The sequence below is a fragment of the Zalophus californianus genome, chromosome 3 (assembly GCF_009762305.2).
Source record: "Zalophus californianus isolate mZalCal1 chromosome 3, mZalCal1.pri.v2, whole genome shotgun sequence".
Classification (NCBI taxonomy): Eukaryota; Metazoa; Chordata; class Mammalia; order Carnivora; family Otariidae; genus Zalophus; species Zalophus californianus.
In genome coordinates, this window is record NC_045597.1 from 52,063,528 (window position 1) to 52,081,514 (window position 17,987).

The 17,987-nt window shown below is 39.5% G+C and overlaps 1 protein-coding gene and 1 pseudogene across 6 annotated transcripts in view; one reads left to right on the plus strand and one right to left on the minus strand.

The window, feature by feature from the left end:
* The window catches only part of MTRF1 (mitochondrial translation release factor 1), a 67,351-nt gene that overhangs the window by 24,107 nt on the left and 25,257 nt on the right, over positions 1-17,987 (minus strand). For all 6 annotated transcript variants that reach the window (XR_003519043.2, XM_027588874.2, XM_027588875.2 and 3 more), the window contains 4 exons: positions 16,688-16,779; positions 15,208-15,289; positions 14,901-15,008; positions 3,957-4,129 (listed from right to left, as the gene is read on the minus strand). Coding sequence is in view for 5 of the 6 variants with exons in the window: in XM_027588874.2 (XP_027444675.1) it covers positions 3,957-4,129; positions 14,901-15,008; positions 15,208-15,289; positions 16,688-16,779 (455 nt within the window). In the remaining variant the exon portion in view is untranslated. The remainder of the gene's footprint in view (positions 1-3,956; positions 4,130-14,900; positions 15,009-15,207; positions 15,290-16,687; positions 16,780-17,987) is intronic.
* On the plus strand, positions 3,220-3,528 carry LOC113919525 (annotated as a pseudogene).

Here is a 17,987-nt window from a genome sequence, read left to right on the forward strand (position 1 = left end):
CTATGCTTTCTTGGTGGACTATATTCTAAGGACAGAAATCAATCTTAAACATTACTCAGTAGTTTACGAAGTAATTTTATTATTTTTTTACTAAGTAATTTTAAAACAGTTTTTATATGTGCTATATAATAAGGGAAAAAGTAAATATATTAATGTGATTAAGAAATAAAATTTTTACTCTAAGTGGAAAGAGATATAAATACAAAATGCAAGATGGTGAGGGGGGAAAAAACTCCCTGTAATGTTAAATTTGAGTTGGTAATAATAATTTGAACCAGTGATTTAAAATGGTATGTATCTCCTAGCTCTGTCCACCGAAGAATCTAAATATAAGCACACTTTAGTAATAATGAGCACACGTAGGACCTAGATCTTGATTTCTGGGTACATTTCTCACCAAAAGAAATGAGATCTGACTCCAAGTCGGAGGCAGAAAAGCAGAAGGTGGGCTTAGGATATCTAATTATACCAGAAAGCAAGGATGTGCTCAAAAATTGATGGGGTCATTGCAAAAGGGATTGCCCTCAAAAGGCTACAACTGGCCAAATCAGGGACAAGGTTGAACATCAAAAACAGTAGTGATTCTAACTCACAGAATTTAAAAAACAAATGTGTAAGTCTACAACAGATGGAACAATATTGAGTTTATGATGAGGTAAAATAAAAGAGAAAGCAAGCAAGAAGGAAGGAGGAGAGAAGGTAGTAGGGAGGAAAGTTCTTGACAGAAAAGAATGCCAGTTAATAAACAGAGAAGAAATGACAGAATTACAAAATCACCATCTTCCACCCCCAACGAAATAACTGATTCAGGCAAAAAAAGATCACTAATGGATGTTTAGATCATGGAAACAGGTTATATGTGGAAACAGGCTATATATACCCTAGACATTACACAGTAACTACAAAGACAAAAATATACTTTTACAATGGAGATAGTTTTTTGGTCACCATGTTTAAACTAATCTTCACTAAATCTGATATTATGTGCCTTCTGATAAGATGCAACTTGAATATGACTACACCTATAAAGTATTCTTGCTCAAAATGTGTGACCTGAATGCAATAAAGGAACAAGTTAAAGAGTACCAAGAGGAAACAAATGAATCCAGAATGTGGGATCACCTTACAAGACAAAGGCTCCAGACTCTTCAAATAATTGTCATTTTTAAAAAAAAGGTTGGGGGCACCTGGGTGGCTCTGCCGGTTGAGGATCCAACTCCTGATTTTGGCTCAGGTCATGATCTCAGGGTCATGGGAGCGAGCCCTGCATCAGGCTCCTTGCTCAGGGGGTAGTCTGAGTTCTATAATCCAGCTTTAGTAAATTATTGATCCCAAGAAGGGGGTTGTGGAAACCTCTCAATTCATAGCCACTTGGTCGGAAACACAGGTGAGAACCTGGACTTGTGACTGGCTCTGAGGGTGGGAGGGGAGGAAGTCTTGTAAGGCTGAGCTCTTAGCCTGTGGGGTCTGATGCTATTCCCCAGTAGATGGTGTCAGAATTGAGTTGAATTGTAGGACACCTACTTGGTGTCCACACAGAACTGAAGAAATTGCTTGGTGAGAGAAAAAAACTTGATACATTTAGAGTGGAGAAGTATTCTTTGAGTAGACAGAAGCACAGGAGTTTTTCCTAGACAACAATATTACAGACTTATGGTTGATTTTCACAGATAATGGTTGTTTTTTTCCAAATAACTTTTCAATCTTATTATTGATATTATAACAAAGGTCTCCAACCTATTGGTTCCTGGGGATAAGCACATAACCCTTAGTGTCTCACTTAAATCCTATAGAAAAATTATGGGGTTGGGGCACTTGGGTGGCTCAGCTGGTTAAGTGTCCAACTCTTGATTTCAGCTCAGGTCATGATCTCAGCATTGTGAGATCAAGCCTCGCGCTGGGTTCTGCACTGGGCATAGAGTCTGCTTAAGATTCTCTCTCTCTCTCCCTCTCCCTCTGCTCTTACCCACCCCCTAAAAAAAAAAAAAAGAAAAATTATGGGGTTGGAGGTATTATACCCATTTTACTTATTTATTTTTTTAAGTTTTTATTTAAGTTCCAGTTAAGATATAGGGTAGTATTAGTTTCAGTAGAATTTTGTGACTCATCACTTACATACAACACCCACTGCTCATCATACAAGTGCCCTCCTTAATGCTCATCACCCACTTAGCCCACTCCCCATCTACCTCCTCTCCAGCAACCCTCAGTTTGTTCTCTGTAGTTAATAGTCTCTTTTATGGTTTGCCTCTTTCTCTCTTTCTCACTATGTTCATGTGTTGTTTCTTAAACTCTACATATGAATGAAGTCATATGGTATTTGTCTTTCTCTGACTGACTTCTTTCACTTAGCATAATACTCTCTAGCTCCATCTACGTCGTTGCAAATGGCAAAATTTCATTCTTTTTGATGGCTGAGTAATATTCCATTGTGTATATACACCACGACTTCTTTACCTGTTCATCAGTCGATGGACAGATAATGGTATTGTTTAGGTAGAAGAATGTCCTATTCTTAGGAGATGTGAAGTTGAAGATTTGAGGGATAAAGTCTCACAGTGTCTGCTATAGTCTTTAGTTATTTAAACAAATGTATATATACACACACACATACAGGAATCCAGCAAATGTGGCAAAATGTAAACAGGTGTTGACTCCAGGTGAAGGTTATATAAGTTTTTAGTGTGGCATTCTATTTTCTGTATGTTTAAAATAAAATTTTAAAAAGTTAAGAAAAAAAATATAGGCAATATGGCTGTATTCAATAAGATACAGACCCCATACAGATATTCTATCACTGACCTCAACATATTATCTGTGGAAATCATATTTTTCTTAAGATAAAACTTAAGCAACATCATTTTAAAAGCTTTGTGAATTCTTTTTTTTTTTTAAAGATTTTATTTATTTATTCATGAGAGAGGGAGAGAGAGGGAGAGAGAGAGAAACAGAGGGAGAAGCAGGCTCCCAAGGAGCAGGGAGCCCGATGCGGAACTCGATCCCAGGACCCTGGGATCATGACCTGAGCCGAAGGCAGACGCTTAACCATCTGAGCCACCCAGGCGCCCCAAAGCTTTGTGAATTCTATTTTATAAAGAGAATAGATTTCTATTTAAACAAACAAAACAAAATATCTTGGTCAGGCATAAGAAGGGCAACTTTACCTGCAGAAGAGTTAAGAATTTCTTAGTAGAGGGGCAAGGGCGCAGGGTGTGAAACATGGCAGACAACGTGGACCAGGAACAAACTACCAACACTGTAGAAGAGCCCCTGGATCTCATCAGGCTCAGCCTGGATGAGCGAATTTATGTGAAAATGAGAAATGACAGAGAGCTTCAAGGCAGATTACATGCTTATGATCAGCACTGAAATATGATACTGGGAGATGTGGAAGAAACTGTGACTACTATAGAAATTGATGAGGAAACATACGAAGAGATATATAAATCAACAAAACGGAATATTCCAATGCTTTTTGTCCGGGGAGATGGTGTTGTACTAGTTGCCCCTCCATTAAGAGTTGGCTGAAACAAAGAATTTATCATGTATGGAAACCTGCATAAATTTTGGTATTAAGAAACAACCAAGGATTCTTCCACTCATGAAATGACTTGATTTGCAGATAACTCAAAAATTCTTTTTTTTTTTAACTCAAAAATTCTTAAGCTAAAGGGCATTTTAATTTTTTTCCAACCCTTTCAATAAATGTGATCGCCAAGATGCGAACTCTTTTTTTCAGGAATTGATTTGTTCTGTTGTTTTCTCAATTTCTGATTTTTTTCCTTTAAATTAAATTTGATGTTTCCTTTTTTGAAAAAAAAAAAAAAAAGAATTTCCTAGTAGAGACTGCAAAGTTCAATGGGGAACCCCGAAAATCAGTTTGCTAGAAGCTAAGCTTTCTCAGCACAACCTCCATTAAGTCAGAGTAAGTTTTCAATGCCTCTGGGTGAGGTTACCTCATCTGGTTGAGGGAGGACAATAACGGACATGGTTCCTGTGTGAATGCGCTGCATCCTTGACGACAGGCCCACCTCAGGGATTCGCTGAACTCGGTGAATCCCACCTTCATATTTCAGATGCTTATAAACACTGTCACCAGAAATTCGGGCAGCTGCATGATGCAGCCCACCTAGGAAGATAAAATCCTAAAATGTTAATGAATTAATTTGAAAGGGATCTGGATTTTAAATACCTTTAATCTCAGGCCTGAATGCAATATAGAGCCAAAGATGAGAACATAAAGTAGGTACAAAACTGTATTTTCCCAATGTCAATGTATTCATATGTAAAAGGAAATATACCAAAATATTATTTATGCTTATCTCTGGGGAAGAGAATAACAGTGTATTTTTTGTTTTATTTTGTATACTTTTTTTGTTCCTAAATTTTCTGTAAACAAATTTTTTTTTTAATAAAAAAACTACTAGAAGAAAAATACTGGGACAGTTTCTGCATTGAATTGCCCTCTGTAATCTTAGGCTAATATGGTGCCTATATAAAAGAATGCTCAATAATGTAACAATTTAATAATGATGGATAACTCTGTAAGTCCTCCCAAGTTTTCAAGAATCTATTGAAATTTAGCTCTTGCTTATCTGTGGAGTGTGAAGATAAGCCCCCAAAAATCTTAATGCCTAGGCTAGTCTCTTCTTATTGGACATATTTTTTTAAAAATGTTTTATTATAAAATAACATACAGACATAAAAAAACCCCACATGAATCAAATGGTTTAATGACCACAAGATCAAGAAAAAGAACTTTGCCAGTCACCCAAAAGCTCTCCCATATGCCCCTTCCAGGTTACAATCCTCTCCCTTTCAAACAAGTAACTATGCTTTTATTTCTTTGTTATAATTTTATTCCCTAAATGTGCTACAGTTTAGTCTTGTCCATTTAAAAAAGTTTGATGCCCTCATTTTTTAAGTTTATTTACTTATTTATTTTAAGTAATATCTACATCCAGTGTGGGGCTCAAACTCATGACCCCAATATCAAGAGTCACATGAGCTTCCAAATGAGTCAGCCCGGTGCCCCCTAAAGTCTGATGTCTTTTAAATCTCTTAATCTATACGTTCATCACCCATTTCTTTTGTTGCCTACAAATTATCTCTTGAGGAACCTGGATGTTGACCTGTAAAATTTCCCACAGTATGAATTTGCTGACTGCATACTCTTGGTGCAATTAATTGAACCTGTTCTTCTGCCCTCTGTACCAGCTACGATTTAGCAGATGGATCCAGAGACCAGATCAGACACCAGCTTGAGCTCCTTGGCAAGACTACAGCAGGCACATAATGACTGTTTTCTTTCCTTTTATGGTCTTGGCAGTCTTTGATGTTTAATGTATCATGGGTTATAAAACAGTAATAGTCTAATTCTGTAATTTCTTTGTCACGTATTATTAGCTAAAATACATTTATAAAGAGACATTTCCCCTTGTCTACTAGTTGATTACCCTGTGCTAGAGTTACACAGGAAAGGCAGAATAAATGTTTGATTCTGTTCCTTTACCTGTTTTACCAATATATGCATTTTACAATATAATGAATTAGGGTTATTTAATCATCTGAAGATGACTAATTATTTTTAAAATATCATTATAAATTCAAGGATTTGAATACATCTAGCCCATGTTTAAACCAATTGCAATTATTATGATTGAAGCTCAACTTATCCATCTTTGGCCAGCAGGCGCCTCTTCAAGTTAATTTCTGAGTTCTTTTTGACACGCCTCTTATGATGGTATAACAAAATATTCCAGGATTATCCTGAACTTTTCTTGCCCCAGACCTGAAATCAGTGATCTCTCCAAGAAGTCTTGGTTCCTTTCAGAGAGAAATAATGGTTCAATTTTTTTGCCCCTCCCCTACTCATGTGCTCTCTTTCTTTAAAGTAAATCTTAAAAAATAAAAATTCAAGATCCCTAAGCTCAGAGTTCCTCTCATATAATGAAACCTACTGCATAGGCAGATATCGTTTGGCCTCTGAGTTGCCTTGTAGGACCTAGGGCTCATGGACCCAGCACAAAAATGTTGATATTCTGGTTACTATTTCTATGAGGAATAAACTGTTCTCCATCTCTGACGCATGAAACTGTGGCACGCTAACTTGTTAGCTTGTAGGCAGGGTAAAATCTCAGACCATTTGCAGTTCTTGACAATTGATACTTCCGGTATAAATTCAAGATGATGGGGCGCCTGGGTGGTTCAGTTGGTTAAGCGTCTGCCTTCGGCTCAGGTCATGATCCCGGGTCCTGGGATCGAGCCCCGTATCAGGCTACCTGCTCAGCGGGAAGTCTGCTTCTCCCTCTCCCACTCCCCCTGCTTGTGTTTCCCCTCATGCTGTATCTCTCTCTCTCTGTCAATTAAATAAATAAAATCTTTAAAAAAAAAAAAATAAATAAATTCAAGATGACAGCTTGTTCTCTATCACTCTTGTCTTCTATACCAAGAATCTTGGTTCTCAGCGACAGGAAAGATACTACAATTAGAATATCTCATAACTACTTATCTACTTTACTCCCTAGTACACATACAAAAGTCTCCGAATAACAATACGAGTTCTGCCACAACATGATCACTAAAAACTTTAAAACTTTTTTGCATACGCTTTTCCTGTTCTTCCCCCGTTTTTCAAATGGCTGTACTCTATACTGCCGAGCTTATAGTTGTTACATACTGTATTCTTCCCTCTTACTACCTTGTTCTACAGGTAGCCACATATTTCATGCTCTCCCCTACTCCTTATGTCAATACTTCATATTTTAGCTGTCTAACGTCCTGTTTTCTAGTAGATTCCTCAGAAAGGGACCATGGGAAAAGTGTGTCCTGAATTCTTGCATATTGGTAAGTTTGTACCCTTATACTCGTAAGTCAGTTTTGTTGCTTATAAAACCCTTAACTCAGATTTCCTTTCCTTAACTATGCTGCTACTACCACTGCCATGTTCCTAATGTGCTTCTAATGAAGACTCAGTGCTGTGATGTCAGGGCTAATCCACTTGGTTTCTAAAGTCAGCATGGTGCGGCCCTGTGGGCTCAGTCGGTGCAGTGTCTGACTCTTGGTTTCGACTCAGGTCATGATCTCATAGGTCATGAGATCGAGCTCTGCGTCGGGCCCTGAGTTCAGCAGGGAGTCTGCTTCTCTCCCTCTCCTCTGCCCCTCCTCCCACTCACACATACTTGCTTTCTCTCCCTTTCTTGAATAAATCAATCTTTGAGGAAAAAAAAAATAAAGTCAGCATGGTGGATAAAAACTGGGCATAGTTTTAAATTACCCTAGAAAATGCCTTAGGAAAGTACCTTATCAGAGATTGACCTACTGTCTCTTAAAAAGTCCAACCCAGGGACGCCTGGCTGGCTCAGTCAGTTGTGTCTGCCTTCGGCTCAGGTCATGATCCCAGGGTACTGGGATTGAGCCCCACGTTGGGCTCCCTGCTCAGTGGGGAGCCTGCTTCCTCTCTCTCTGCTGCTTCCCCTGCTTGTGCTCTCTCTTTCTCTGTCAAATAAATAAAATCTTTAAAAAAAAATAAGTCCAACACAGCTGGTCTTCCTCCAGTGGTGGAAGAGATTAGTTTAATCATCATCTTCTTCTTTTTTTTAAAGATTTTATTTATTTGAGAGACAGAATGAGATAGAGAGAGAGCATGAGAGGGGGGAGGGTCAGAGGGAGAAGCAGACTCCCCACCAAGCAGGGAGCCTGATGCAGGACTCGATCCCGGGACTCCAGGATCATGACCTGAGCTGAAGGCAGTTGCCTAACCAACTGAGCCACCCAGGCGCCCCTGTTTATCTCCTTGAATACCAGTAAAGAAGCTGACAAGCATTTAGGGTCAGATGACATGAAAAATATAATTGTTTATCATTCATACTCAGTATAGTAAGATGGGTCAATTCTGAAAAATACCCAGAAACTGAGACAGAGTGAGGCCAACAACAATTAAAATTTTCCATCTCTCAATCATTCTGTACTTTTTAAAATGATTCCCCTCACACCCTTCACCTACTTCATGTGGAGGACACATATTTGAATTTATATGACCTGAAAGGAGAAGGCTGCAGCTTTACTGTAGAGATTACTAGAGCCAATCTTAGGCTGCCTGGGTTCAAATTTAAGCTCTTCTTCCTAGCTGTGTATCCACAGGCAAGTTACTTCATTTGTTCATGCCTTGGTTTCCTTTTCTGTAAATGGTAATCATAACTAGGGCTACAGCACTGCACATCTGAATGAGAAGCCATTCATACTGCAGATCATGTGAGTAGTGCTTCAAGGCATGTGTAAGCACACGACATAGCCCTGAATTCAACCTCCATTCCTCCAGGGGTTGCTGTGAGGAATAACTGAGATAAACACTCGTATTTAGCAGTGTTGACATTCACCATCAGTAAGTATCAGTAGTAACTGGAACTATATCATTGGCTCTCCTGGACCAGTTTGATATCAGGTAGAAGAGGATGACGATCAAGATCCCTGTAAATTAAATTACGACGTAAGGCAGGAGAGCAGATAGACCTCTGAAGCAGAGGACAGTGAGGTGCACTGCTGGCCTTGCCAGCTGAAAGAAAACTGCCTTTGGTGGTCCTGACAGGTATGGAGAAAAAAAGCATTTGTCAGATCAACAGCTGCATACCAGGTGCCAGGGGGTGTGAATTGCTCAAGCAATGAAACCACATCCGGTACAGCAGCTGTACCAGTTGAATGGGGATGTGGTAGGAATCACTAACTTCGCATCTTTCAAGTCCTCGATGGTGGCATTTATCTCTGCAATCTCTCCAGGAAGGCAGTATTGCTTTTGGTTTCTATTTTCCTGGGTAGAGGCAGTTCTTGTGCTTCTATTTGGCCTTTCCCACCATAATAGTCATCACTCCACAGGTCAGAGGAAGAACATGGGGACTCTGCCCGCTGCTGATTGTATCTGTTCCAATTATGTACCCAGAACTGGGGAAAACACCACAGGATGGGTTTGGGAGCCCGCTGGGCCCACTGTGAGTGGGACCTGAGCTAAAACTCTATTCATTACCTGACCTCCACAAGCCCCTTCTCCAACGGATGGCCACAGAGATGTTCTGGATCTCCTGGAATTAGTATCAGTTCAGAGCCAGCATCCAGCTGTCCCTGCAAAGTCTGGTTATTTCCATTTCTCCAAGGTACAGTTACCCTGGGAAAAAGCCACAGATCCCTTCTCGGAGGAAGCTGGGAGAAAGGTTAACAGTATAAATATTTGCAAAATATTGGGGTCCTTCCTCACGGGGACCCAGCAGCCAGCCCCTTTTTATTCAAGGGATTTGGGCCCATAAACCGGCTCAAGTCTGAGAACTGATTGAAGGGCCATGATTTGTTTCTATGATTAAAGTTACATTTCTGTTCATTTGATCTAGAACTTTTCTGCTCATACAGGTAAGTAAGAATTTACTAGGTTTCCTATCTATTTTACTTCTAGGGACAGCAGGATCAACTAGCCAATGGCACAGGGCTGCACAAGTCAGACCACTCTGATTGCTGTTTTGGCTCTGCCGTCCGTGACAGTGACCAAACCCACCTGGCCTCTGCCTGTTGAGTGCTACTCCTTGACCCCTGCCACCCTGAAATCCAATGACTCCCAGTGCATTTAGGTTTCCCTGTTTAGTTACCCAGAGTTCCTACTGTCAAGTCTGGCCCACAGAAGAGCCAGCACAGAGCTCTTCAAGGATGCCAGGGCTCCCCTTACAAATTTTTTTCTCACACTTGTGGACACGTAAAATTAACCATCACATTACTCGAAGTGACCTCTCCCTGAATTTAACTAGCAAGCAGAAAATAACAAAACATAATTATAAATATCAATCTGTTGGGAGGGAAGAGGTAACTTTTCATAGAATCCCTTTAACTTGGAAGATATTTCAATTTATCAGATGCCAGGTATACAGAATAACGAAGTGTCAGACCTACACTACATATCCAGAGCTATCGCCCTCCCCTGCTGCCACAACAACTATCTTGTAATCATTTAGCTTGGAATGCTTGAGTACTGTCCCTATCTGTACCTCCAATCACAAAGGTACAAGGCTTTAAGTCACCTGATGTATGAATTTTTGCCTGAAAGTATGTTTCTTTTCAACCTTAGCTTTTAGTGCTGTATGAATCTGTGAGTTCCTCTCCATTTCAAGTAAACATTAAAATATATACACATATTATTTAGTATGCATATTTTATGATAGGTGTTTTTCACCCCTTCTGTATGTTAGTCGTCCTAGTCATATCTTTTTCTTCTCCTGATTATAAATAAATCAATTTTTAAATATTATTTTCTAATTTTAATGAGTAGAGGTTTATTCCTAGTCTTTAATTTTTTTTTAAAGATTTTATTTATTTATTTGTCAGAGAGAGAGAGCACGAGCACAAACAGGGGGAGTGGCAGGTAGAGGGAGAAGCAGGCTCCCCGCTGAGCAGCGAGCTGACGCGGGACTTGAACTCAGGACCCTGGGATCATGACTGAGCTAAAGCCTGTGCTGAAGGCAGACGCTTAACCGACTGAGCCACCCAGGCATCCCTCCTGGTCTTTAATTTTAAAAGTATAGAGTAAAATATTTAAATTTTTCCTTCCTTAAAAAAACTCCTTTTGATTTTTTTTTTAATTAGAAAATTTTTTTTTTTTTTTTTTTTTTTTAAGTAGGCTCCATGCCCAGTGTGTAGAGCCCAATGTGGGTCTTGAACTCACAACCCTGAGATCAAGACCTGAGCTGAGATTGAGAGTCAGATGCTGAACCAACCGAGCCACCCGGGTGCCCCTGTCCTTTTTACTTTTTTAAACTATCATTATTTTATTTTGCAAGTAAGCCAGTCTATCTAAAAGAAAGGTTTCCCAACCATTGTCTAGGGATTGTTTAGGCTGCTCTACGTCCCTGGCACAGAATCTCTCTTACTGTTACTACTGAGTTCATCTTTCATTCTTAAAAACTGGATTCAAAATATCTGAGAGAGGTCACTGCTGACATTTGCCACTACTCTCTCTTTTATAATGTTGCTGTTTCTAAAGATTTTATTGTTTTTTCAAGTAAGCTCTACACCCAACGTGGGGCTCGAACCTATAACCCGGAGATGAAGAGTCACGTTCTCCACCAACTGAGCCAGCAAGATGCCCCAAAATGCTGCTGTTCCTGGTTTTTTTAAATTTTATTTTATTATGTTATGTTAGTCACCATACATTACATCATTATGCTGTTCCTGATTATATTTCCCTTACAACTCTCTCATCTCTAGCTTCCACAATATTATACTGTAGTCATCCCTTTCCTGCTTATCTTTCATTTGCCAACGAGTCAATCTTTCTCAGTGTGGCCATTTCCTAAGGTTTGGCGCCCTGAATGTTCCCTCTCCCTAGACTCTCCCTCACATATCCTCTCAGCGTCAGGTATCACCTCTGTGCTAACGGCTACCGAATCTCTCTCCTTGATTCTGTTCTCTCACCAAAGCTCTGCTGACACAACTTCAGCATTTACTGGATATTTCTAAATGGGTGTTCGCAATAACCACAGAGTTAATAATTCAAAAACAACTTATCATTATTCTTCCCGAATGGGCTCTGCTCTCCAACTTGAATGAATATCACAGTCTTTCTGGCTAGGAAGATTAGAATCCCTGTGGCTCATCTTGTTTGTGTCAGAACAGACTACTGGGATGTAGTGTGGCTCTGGATCTGACAAATGTAAGTTCAATCCCAGGACCACCATTACTTACTGTGTGATCTTGGATTAGTCACTTACTCTTTGAGCCCAGCTCCTCATCTGTAAAATGGGCTTAATATTATCTATCTCACAGGGCTGTGAGGATCAGATCGCCTACAATGTATGCAGGACACAGGGGCAAGTACTGGCTCCTCTTTTGTCTGTTCTTCCTCTGAAGGTCTGCCACAGGTCAATGCCAGGTCTAAGTCTTAGTCACACCTGGATTGCTCTAGTAACCTCTCTGCAGTTTGCCTTAAATCGAGCCTCTTGATCCATCCTGCACACTGCTGTCTAAATAATCGCCCTAAGATATGTATTTATCAAATCATGTGCTTATTTTTTTAAAGATTTATTTATTTATTTGAGAGAGAGAGCAAGCGAGCGGGGGACGGGGAGGCAGAGGGAGAGAGAGAGAGTCTGAAGCAGACTCCTCACTGAGCACAAAGCCGGATGCAGAGCTCAATCTTACAACCCTAAATAACCTGGGCTGAAACCAAGAGTTGGACGCTTAACCAACTGCAGCAACAAGGTGCCCCCAAATCATATGCTTACTGATAAAATCTTCAACAGGTCTCTACTCTCCAACAATCAAGGCCCGTTCTGCTTTTAAGGCTGTTCAAACTCTACCCCCTTGAACTCATTTCCTATGTCTTCCCATCACATACTCCGGTTTCTCTTCCAATCATATAAATCTTTTACCTTTTACTATGTCTTCCTACCACAAATATGCTCTGGGTAGACTGGCTTCCTCATTGAACTACACACACCAAGATCTTTCCCACCACCACGTGGCTATTCTGGTTGTGTCTTCCCTCTGCTCTCAATCCCCCTTCCCTGACCACTGGCCGAATTTAAAACCTGTACCAAGGGGCGCCTGCGTGGCTCAGTCAGTTAAGCATCTGCCTTCAGCTCAGGTCATGATCTCAGGGTCCTGGGATCGAGCCCCGAATTGGGCTCCCTGCTCAGTGGGGAGCCTGCTTCTTCTTCTCCCTCTGCCTGCTGCTCCCCCTGATTGTACTCTCTCTGTCAAATAAATAAATAAAATCTTTAAAAACATAAAACCTGTACCAAGCACAACTTCCTTATTCTAGATACTGGCTTTCATTTTTCTCTATTGTTTAACTTACTTTAATCCTCTTTCCCCACTTCCCCTACTTTATTATGGGGTATCAATGTATAAACAAGAAGAAAAAACTTTCATATGGCTTAAAAGAATGAGGAAAAAAAGAATTACTACCAGATGTTCTGATTTAACATAATTGAGTATTTAAAAGTTTAAGGACTTAGGGTGCCTGGGTGGCTCAGTCAGTTTAGTGTCCAACTCTTGGTTTCGGCTCAGGGCATGATCCTGATCAGGATCTTGGGACGGAGCCCCGCATCGGGCTCTGTGCTCAGTAGGGAATCTGCTTGGGATTCTCCCTCTCTCTCTGTCCCTCCCCTTGCTCATTCTCTCTCTCTCTCTAAAATAAATAAATCTTAAAAAAAAAAAATAAAAGTTTAAGGACTTGTATTGTTTGCTATTGTTTAGATCATGTAAGTTTTTATCAGCCCAACTTAAAAATAAAGACAAATGATTAACTTTTTCTGCATTTCCATAAAAATCGAATACATCAAAAAAAAGGAGAGTAGATGCAAAGTCAAGAAACTCACACATGATGCTAAAAGGGAAGATAGAAAAAATGCTAATAAGGACAATGAATAAAGAAGTTGAAAGAATAAAAATGTGAGAAAAATTTTTATGAGAGAATATGAAATAGGGAGTTTTTTTTTTTTTAAGATTTATTTTTTTATTTTAGAGAGAGAGAGCACAAGTTGGGGAGGGGCAGAGGGAGAGGGAGAAGTAGACTCCCCGCTGAGTGTGGAGCCCGACTCGGCGTCGCTGGGACTTGATCTCAAGACCCTGAGATCATGACCTGAGCCAAAATCAAGAGTCGGCTGCTTAACCGACTGAGCCAACCAGGGGCCCCGGGAGAAGATTATTTTTATTTTATTTATTTTATTTATTTTTATTTTTATTTTTTTTTTTAAAGATTTTATTTATTTATTGGAGAGACAGAGAGAATGAGAGAGAAAGCACATGAGATGGGGGGAGGATCAGAGGGAGAAGCAGACTCCCCGCCGAGCAGGGAGCCCGATGCGGGACTCGATCCCGGGACTCCAGGATCATGACCTGAGCTGAAGGCAGTCGCTTAACCAACTGAGCCACCCAGGCGCCCCAGAAGATTATTTTTAACTTCAACATTTCAATGATAAGAATATAAGACAGATGGAATATATTCAAAAGAGAGCTTTAAAAAAGTTCATAAAATCCTTTATGAAGAATGATTTCAGTGGATTTGGCAGAGTGATGAGGAGAGGCATAAGGCTGGAACACTGGCAAACCAGATCCTTGGAAAAATGATTCTGTTATGTGCACTTTGAGATTTTAAAAATTTAAGAAGTTAGGGGCTCCTGGGTGGTTAAACATCCAACTCTTGATTTCAGCTCAGGTCATGATCTCAAAGTCGTGAGATTGAGCCCTGCATCAAGCTCTGCGCTGATTGTGGGGCCTGCTTGAGATTCTCTCTCTCCCTCTTCCTCTGCCCCTCCCCTCCCCATCCCTCTCTCTCTCTCTAAAAAAAAAATTTAAGAAGTTTAAAAAAAAATCTAATATATCATTGGCCACTTAGTCTAAATGATAATACTTTCAGATTGTTATCACATAAATGATAAAGTTCTTTAGAGTAAAAAATCTTAATATATCTTTCTCTGAATACAGAGAACAATGATTTTCAAGGCAAGGTACCTATCTATCCTCCCCAGGGAAATTTTCTCTAATTCAGACATTCCTTCCTTCACTACCTCCCACTTTCTTCTCGCAGTTAAGACCTCTACTTTGGTAAAGCTGCTGAGATTGATGAGCCTGCATTACAGCATTTGGTAGATATAGATAAAACGTTTTAAAAAATGGAACAACAGGGGGCTCCTGCCTTCGGCTCAGATCATGATCCCAGGGTCCTGGGATCAAGTCCCACATCAGGCTCCCTGCACAGCGGGGAGTCTGCTTCTCCCTCTGCCCCTCCCCAAACTCATGCGTGCTCTCTCTCTTGCAAAAATAAATAAAAGCTTTAAAAAAATGGGATAACACGGTTCTAATCAAGATCAGAGGTAAAATAATTTTCAGCATCATCTATGGACAAAATCCTCAAATATGCCTACCATAATCAGCTGGTGTGTAATTTAGGAGTTCAAATTTCCAGTTTTTATAGCTTGAATAATTCTGGTACATATCAAATATTTCCCGAGTAAACTGCTGGCAGATATCACCTAAAAAATACAAAAAATATTCAGTCAGCACAGATTTTTTAAGAGAGCCATTCTTAGGTACACACCCTTTGGGAAATAGGGAGTAACGGTTTCCACAGTGAAACACATTTAGTGGACTTTTAAAGTTATAGTGTGTCAAACCAAGGTAAAACTTAAGTGTGTTTTTTTAGATCATTTGTAATAAAATTATTTAACTGACCTCCAGTAGTTCTTCCAGATGTCACCTCTAAAATAACATCATTTTTGTCATATTTCTCCTTTGGCACTAGACTCTGGAAAAGCTGAAAATAGAAAAAAAAATCAGCATTTGTGTGTATATTTCCCATGATATACTATTGCTTCATTTTAGACAAAAGACCTCCAAACATTAAAAAAAAATCAGTAATTAACAAAATCATATAGCATTCCAGTGAGGTCTAGTCATTAAATGCTATAATAAGTAGACTGCATTAGACCTAAAATAAGTGATCAATTCATGCTAACAATGGAGTTACTTGTCAGGGTATTCGCCACAGTGCTATCAGATTATCTTAATTTTCTAAAAGTGCCCAAGTTTGGATCAAAGTCTGGAGTGTTCCATTCAATTTTTTTCAGATTTTGCCTCTTAAGTTCTGAACAGTAGCTTCTTTCATCTAATGAATGAAGTAAAGCTTTGAAAGTATTCACTTGGAGAAAATGAGGACTCTTTACATATGATTGTGTATTCTCTCCTGCCACAGATGACAGTGGGCCCCAGGTCGTGCCCTGTGTTCTCAGTAACGCTGTTCTGCTTAAAGGACATATTGAGGACTCCCGGGATAAGACCTAAATAGTTTCTGAGCTGTGACAAGAAAACAAAGGGCTTCCTGAAAAAGTAACTAGCTTCCCTCTAAAGAAGAAAAGGGATGCAATTTTATTTTTTATTACTAAAAAGTTTTTCAAATCAAACAACCTACATGTCATGACTCTCCCTACTGCCAATTTTTTAAATACTCCATCTCTGTTAGAAATGGTAGTCTGTGGGAGGGAACATCAGACCAAGAGTGACACCACCCTTCTGCCTTTGACTTGCTAGTTAAATCAGTGATAACAGTAACTGAGACCTCTACCTCCTTCTCCTCACCAAGCCCCTCTATGGAGTCCCAGAGTAGGGGGCGGAAGACAGGACAATGGCAAACAGGACAGAAGGGAAGAAGCTCTAGAGGCTATATGGCGCTGCGGTTTTCACTGGTCTTTTAGACAAATCATCCATCGAACTACAAGGAGCTAAAGACTTGCGTGAACCAACTACGTCTATACCTTCGGATTCATTCCACTCTATCCAGAAAGCAAATTTTCAATCCTTAATTAACACAATCACTGTGAACCACTCCCCCTTTCTAAGGCAAACCCCTGATTCTTCCTCTTGGTGAACTAAATTTCTTTATCAGCATCTGTCTCCTCACCTGGCAAGTTAACAGCTTTGGAATACAGTTACTCATGGAGGTGAGGGGGAAAGTGATGTTTTATTCTTTGGCATCCCAATGGCTTCAATCTCATTCTGTAGCAAATTACAGTACTAAACCCAGCTTAATCATTTATCATAAAAGAAGATCTAATAAACTGGTGTTTAGAAAGTACTTTGAACACTACAGTATAGCCCAGTAAAACAGTATTCTTTTATATCAACACAATTGAGTAGTTTACCTCCTAAAACATACCTCACTGTATAATATATCGATTTTTTGAGCAATGGTTTGCCTCTCTTCCAATGCGAGTTCTTGTAACTGCTTTTCATCTTGTTTATTTAGACCTAGAAACCAAAAACAAAAATTATAAATATTTTTAAATACTTACAAGGAAACTCTTAAATAGCTACCTAATTCTGTCTATAAATTTTATTTCAGTTGTGAAGGAGGGTTTACACAAAAGAACAGTTAGAATAGTTAAAGAATATTAATAAGTACTTGTCGGGGCGCTTGGGTGGCTCAGTCGTTAAGCGTCTGCCTTCGGCTCAAGTCATGATCCCAGGGCCCTGGGATCGAGCCCCGCATCGGGCTCCCTGCTCGGCAGGAAGCCTGCTTCTCCCTCTCCCACTCCCCCTGCTTGTGTTCCCTCTCTCGCTGTGTCTCTGTCAAATAAATAAATAAAATCTTTAAAAAAAAAAAGAATATTAGTAAGTACTTGTGAAGCATATCTAAAAAAATTCATTGTGTAAAGAAGTATGATCATTGCCCCAAAGAGTTTATGATTTGAACGTCTAAAACTAATTACAGAAATCAATGATTAATAAAACAAGCTTGAAAAAGGACTGGTTAATTAAATATAAACTCAAATAAGGTAAGTTTCAGAGTAAATGGGAGTGACCACTTCTTGTCTTAAAGGTAGCAGCCATTACTCAGCACACTGTGGGTAATCCAGGAGGGCTGGAGCCTCCATTTTTTTTTTTCAAAGTCAGAAATAAGAACTCTTAGAATTTTGAAATCTCTTGAAATACTTATACCTAGTAAACGGTTTTTAGAAACACCATGTAAGTCAAACAAAACATCTCTGTAACCTCTGCTTTATGGAAACAATGATCCTTTCCACATCATTTCAAAAGCAGAAAGTTAAATCCTAGAACTCCAAACAAAAAAGCTAACAATGAGAGATAGTAGATCTCATAACCTTTGACTCCATTGTTCTAGATACCTAAACTCCATTTGTTAGTGGTGATGCTTGCAAGTTGATATAGAAATGTTTGATTCTTAATAGCAAAGAAGAAAACAGAAATGAAAAATCATAATTATAAAACAGAGAAGGCTCTTTGAAATTTCTTTCCCGGTCACGGAAGTCATTAAGGTCTGGTGGGATTCTATGCCTCTTTCATACTTTCAACATCTAACACTTACTATGCACCAGATACTCTGCTAGTTGTTGGGGACACAGGGATGAATAAAACATGGTTCCAGGCCTTAAGGGCTCAGTCTGGTAGGAAAGATCGACATGTACACACAATTACAGTATGTGACAGGGCAGTGC